At 40.7% G+C, this 5,390-nt stretch overlaps 1 protein-coding gene across 1 annotated transcript; it reads left to right on the forward strand.

Moving 5' to 3' along the window:
- The first annotated feature begins 1,063 nt into the window (after positions 1–1,063).
- Positions 1,064–4,690, forward strand: LOC103922462 (lymphotactin-like). Its single transcript, XM_009330607.1, has 3 exons — positions 1,064–1,133; positions 3,726–3,843; positions 4,585–4,690. The coding sequence occupies exons 1-3, from the start codon at positions 1,064–1,066 to the stop codon at positions 4,688–4,690; spliced, it is 294 nt and encodes a 97-aa protein (XP_009328882.1).
- Positions 4,691–5,390: the final 700 nt, after the last annotated feature.

The raw sequence follows: 5,390 nt of genomic DNA on the forward strand, positions 1-5,390 counted from the left end.
GTGGCAATGCTATCCAGTAACTCAGACCACCTTACCACAACATAGAAAGGACACCTAAAACTGAGTAATAGGACTAGCACAGACCGCAAAAAAGGACACTTTTGATAGAGGTACAATTGGAACAAGTGGACAGACCTGTTATCAACACCATGTGTACATAGAAGTGCAATGAACTTTTTTCTTCTTTCCTATAAATTGTGCCTCTCTGATTGCCTGGTTACTTTCTTGGGCTCCATTCTTTATAATAGAAAGACCACACCACAAAAAACAAACAAACGAACAAACAAAAAAACCCAAAAAACAAACCCCAAAACTTTATAAACTCTTATTCCTCTTTCAAACTATTGTATTTTAGTTACGCCTGACTGGCAGGAGGGCTAGTGGATCTGGCTCTGTATGTAAAAGTGTGTTCACTCTTCCTTCTCCCAGCACACAGTGATATCAGCTTTGGCCATATCAAATCACAGAGAAAACAGAAGAGTTTTGACAAGCTCCACCACACATAGGAAATAGGAGTGATACCCCTCCAAAGCTATGCGTTAAAGTGACCAACTATCTACAGCCACTATGGAAAAAGCCAAGGCGTTCCTGTTTCCATCATCCTTTAGCTCACAGTCCCCCTTTTAAGTGGTCCGTTGGTCAAAGAGGTAACTCTGAATGTTACTTTGTGCCTCTGCGGTGCGGCTTAGCTACAGCTTTCTAAATCGAGGTGTGAAAGGACAGGAACATTTATTAAAGGTTTCCACTACAGAACAAGAGCTCTCACTTTTTGCAGCTTGAAATAAACCCTACTCGCAACACAGAAGCAAGTGCAACCACAGCAGGGTTTGAGCAGGAAAAGCCTTCACAGGGGGGCTAGTGAAGGATGGGTGGGGGAAAGGAGGTGGTTCTCTGTCACCAGAAAAAGTACTGCCACTCAATTTTTTCCACTTATAGTCAGCCCCCCCATGACACCCCAAAAGTGAACACAAGAACTGACCACTCAATGACAATATATAAACTCTGTGAAAGAGGGCTGACAATAGCCACTTTCTTCTCTGCCCTGACAAAGAAGCCACCAGCAATGAAACTCCATGCTGCAGCTATCCTCGTCATCTTCTGGCTTGGCGTCTTCACTGTGCACACAGTGAAAGGTAAGTTTACAACCCAAGAGGAAGACAGGAATTGCTCCACATTGCACTAGTGGTCTGATGAGCAGGATTCATTCTCAGCCAGAGCTGATTCATAAGATAAAACTCGCAAGAAATCCAGATCAGAACCGCAAGAAAGGCAGCTTTATGGGAGATTTCATCTGATGTTCTGTCAATTAGTGGTTGGCTTCTGCCTTAATGCAAGGAGCCTTTCTGTGCTTTAGAACACTTAAAGGGTTTCTGTGCATTATTCTCTCTCTTAAAATCATGAAATCTTGAAGACACAATGTCTTTTGGTCTCACTGATGACATATAGCAATGAGTTCTATAGGTTAATAACATTTTATGAAAAATATTTCTTGAATAAGATGTACTTTTTTTCTTTTTCAAGATATACTACTTTTATATGTATTTTATTATATTATTTTTATTTGTCTTTCTCGAACTATATAGCCTTAATCCCTCTAATGTCCCTATTTTAAAAAGTTCTTCCAGTTCTGTATCACATATTGCCTATTTGCTTGTTTCTAGCCAAATATTTTGGTACAGACAGGGAAACTATGAACAAAAACTGCAAAGGAGAGCAATGGATTTATACAATGTCTTCTCTCTTTTCCTGATTTCCTACAATTTAACATCTCATTTGAGACCATTTATGAGCACGGAGATGAGCCATATTTATTAGCCATGCTTTAAATAAGTTTGTCTACAGTGATGTTTAGGTCTGTGACTTTTGGATTAGGTTACATGTATCATGCGAAAACATGAACATATACACATAAGCACATGGCTTCTTATACACAATCAGATTCAGGCAAACAAGCACATAAAAATCACAGAAAACACTCATATGCAAGCCATATGCAAACCCACAAAAATATGCAAAGAGAAACACACAGAAAAGGCATCTTCACAAAACCACACCAAAACCAATCTGAGACCTGCTAGGCATTCGCAAGATTATGTAGCTACACACCGAGTATGTTGACCAAGTGCCCCTGGAGCTAGATCATACTACATTCTCGTACATTAACTAACGCTACCGCTGCTCATCTCGGCAACATGTGGCTTCGTATGACAGACTGCCAGTTCATAATGTCATTCTCCAGGTTGTATAATTTGCCATAAATATCACCAAGTCTGAAAAAGTGCACTGAGGGGGTGTGCAAGGGATAGAAAAAGGATTAGAAAGAAGAATGATAAAGGAAAAAAAAAAAACACCAGAAAAAAGGGTAGTTATAGGTGCAGAGCAGTTTTGTTTTGTTCCCAGGCTTAGAGAAGCTCTGCTGATATTCCCTACATGCATTCCCTGGAAATAGTTTAGTCGTAGAGAGAATATTTCCAGGACTAGTAAGGTTTGCTTGACTCTCTTTGGGCTCTTTAATGCCACATTTTGAAAACCAGTCTGAGTGAGGCAGTAAGATACATATTTGTAATGAATCGTCAAAAAATACATCGCATTACTCATGAATAAAGCAAGATCAGAAGAGATATTCCTTCGGGCAAACAAAATCTCAGGAATTAGCAGCTCTGCCAGTATCCATGCACTGGCTATGCTACAGCTTCTCCAAAGGCTGACCTGTGTTTGCCTCAGCTATTCCAATTATTTCAAACAAAGACAAGCTCACAGATAATGAGATTATGTGAAGCAGGTTTTATATTTAGCAAGTTGTACCTGAACAGCTCTTGGGCTTTTCTCAAGCCAGTTTCTCTATAAATTCTTCAAAAAGAAACCTCAGAATACAGCAGTGTTCTGTTTGTCCCCCTCATGCCTTCCCAAAGCCGTCTTTGATGGGTGGGAGAAAACCAGAAATGAGCAAGCGGAGGCTTCCAGTAATGTATACATATACCCATCTCACTGAAATGAGCTCCCATTTTTAGTTACCATCATGTAAGGTAACAACTGCTCAGAGAATTTTACACTGATATCGCAATCCTCTTTATTAATCACCAGTGCATTTCCCTGTAATGGATGAAAATGTTGGAGGAAAGAGAGGATTAAGTAGTACTCCATTGCCTGTGAAACCAGACTTACAGCAAGAGTATGCAAGTACTTAGTCTTCTGGCAGATATACCTCCCTTTCTTTCAACAATTTTTTTTTAATGCTAGTTTTGGATGTCCAGTGTGAGACAAATAGCCTTGCTTTCCTTTCCTTCACTTGGAAAGTAGGGAGAATTACTGATCCACATTCAGATGGCATTGGAAATCCACCCAGTAAAGGTGCCGGGTCTAAGCGCTACTCCATATGGACACTTATTTGCAGATGATACAGACCTAATTATGAATGATGCCAGATACCTCTTCTGCTATGGAAGCAGTGACTCCTTAAGAATGATTATACAATTGTCCAGGAGAACAGGTGAAGATTAGTATCTTAACAGAAATAGCAATAACACTTTAGAGATGGTAGGATGCATCACAAAAAATACCTTAAGCTCTCTTGTATAACTGGTATTGCAGCTGTACATCGTGAGACACTCACGTTCTAACCACAACTGGAAATCTGCTGGAATTCATAATTTATTAAGTACTTATGGCTAAATATGAATATAGTATTGACTGCCTTTGTCATTTATCTATTTTTCCCCTCCTAGGGAGCATTGGAAGTCAGCCCATGCGCAAATTCAGTTGTGTAAGTCTGTCTACACAGCAACTGAACATCCGAAATCTTGTCAGCTATGAAAAGCAACAGGTTCCAGTAAACGCCATCATGTAAGTATCCAGTGCACAGTTCACCTTCAGACTCATCTATGCAAACACGCTACTATTGAAAAGGGAAAGGGCACGAAGAAGACGATTCACAGCCCAAATCACTAAATCTGGCTAGTTCAGGTCACCCTTCCAGTTCCCCCATGAAGCAGTCACCTGGCAGCTGAGGGAGTGAGGGGAGAGGGGTGAGCCTCAGCGAGCTGGGATCTGCATGCTGCTCACAAACACTGGCAGAAATCTCACTGAACAGTCAGATCTTTTGTGCCCAGAAAGTGGGGAAAAACCTCAGTGAGGGGTCAAGGGAGCAGTCAGAAGCCCAGTGCACTGAACTGAGCCGAGGGGAAAGATCATGTGGAAGAGTTTGGGGTAGCTCTGACTCCTGCTAGGAGCTGTGTTTGGTCTTCTGATCTCACGAGCATGCATTTTCATCAAATCTGGGATCTGCTCCTGGGAAGTAAATGTGCATCATGATTTCATATGAAATCTCAGAATAACAGGTATGCTCCTTTTTTTAAATGTCAGTATATATGCACATGACCATGTATGTTACATACATACCTATGCCATAAATAGGGAACTAATGTTGCTAACTGCTGTAATTCCAACTAACAACTACAAACTCCAGCATGTGATATGGTTTTACCACATTGTCCCTCATGTTCTGCATAAAAACCAAGAACAGTAAACCTGGATTTGGAGACTGGAATTTAATGGCCGCCTGGTTTGCTTTCTTTCTTCCTGTAGGTTTATCACCAGAAAAGGCATCAAGATCTGCGTAAGCCCTGATCAGAAATGGGTGCGGTCTGCTATGGAGAAAATAGACCAAAAACGTACCACCAAAGGCAAATAATCCTGTCCTAGGCAAGCATCTAAGGCCAACTAAGTGGAATCATCATCAGTGCTGCACATAACAGGGAAGAAAGCCTTAGTATCTGCTTTTAATTCCTATTTATTAACTGGCAATAAAATCTCTGAACAAACATGAACCCACCAGAATCTGTTCATCACTGGTTAAATGTCTGCTGACTTCTTTGTTTTATAGCTGGACTCTGTTACACTGTTTATTTTCTGAAATGCTTGCTAATATTTATTTACAACTGAATGTAGATATCTTCTCATCCTTGCTGTCCTGACCAGTATAGCATTTAAGGGTGAATGGCAGATAGTTTCACATACTGTAGGGAAGAAGATGACCTCCCACAGAGCTGGATGAGTGTAGACCTCCATCCTGATGGAGGTCAGAATGTTCTGCGTTGAGTGCTGGGTTTGAGAAGGTGCTATATAATTTAATGGCTACTCATACCTATATAATCTATACGTAAACTAATCTCATGCTTCAGGCTATGACCTGATCAGTGCAATATTCAGAAGAAGATCCTTGGGCCTTCTGTTTTTATACACAGTATTGCACTATTAGCTGGGTCCACGATGATGTATGGATACTCTCACCAAGGGATGACCTGGAGTAATTCAGTGTAACTCTATGAATGTAACCCTATTCAGCCTTGTACTGGGGAAGACTTATCCTACCTACTGACTTCAGTGAAGTT

This window comes from Pygoscelis adeliae, unplaced genomic scaffold (assembly GCF_000699105.1).
Source record: "Pygoscelis adeliae isolate BGI_AS28 unplaced genomic scaffold, ASM69910v1 Scaffold120, whole genome shotgun sequence".
Lineage (NCBI taxonomy): Eukaryota > Metazoa > Chordata > Aves > Sphenisciformes > Spheniscidae > Pygoscelis > Pygoscelis adeliae.

Coding starts and splice junctions, on each gene's coding strand:
- LOC103922462 (XM_009330607.1), top strand. CDS start 1,064: ATGAAACTCCATGCTGCAGCTATCCTCGTCATCTTCTGGCTTGGCGTC. Junction 1,134..3,725: donor CACTGTGCACACAGTGAAAG/GTAAGTTTACAA, acceptor TTCCCCTCCTAG/GGAGCATTGGAAGTCAGCCC. Junction 3,844..4,584: donor GTTCCAGTAAACGCCATCAT/GTAAGTATCCAG, acceptor TTCTTCCTGTAG/GTTTATCACCAGAAAAGGCA.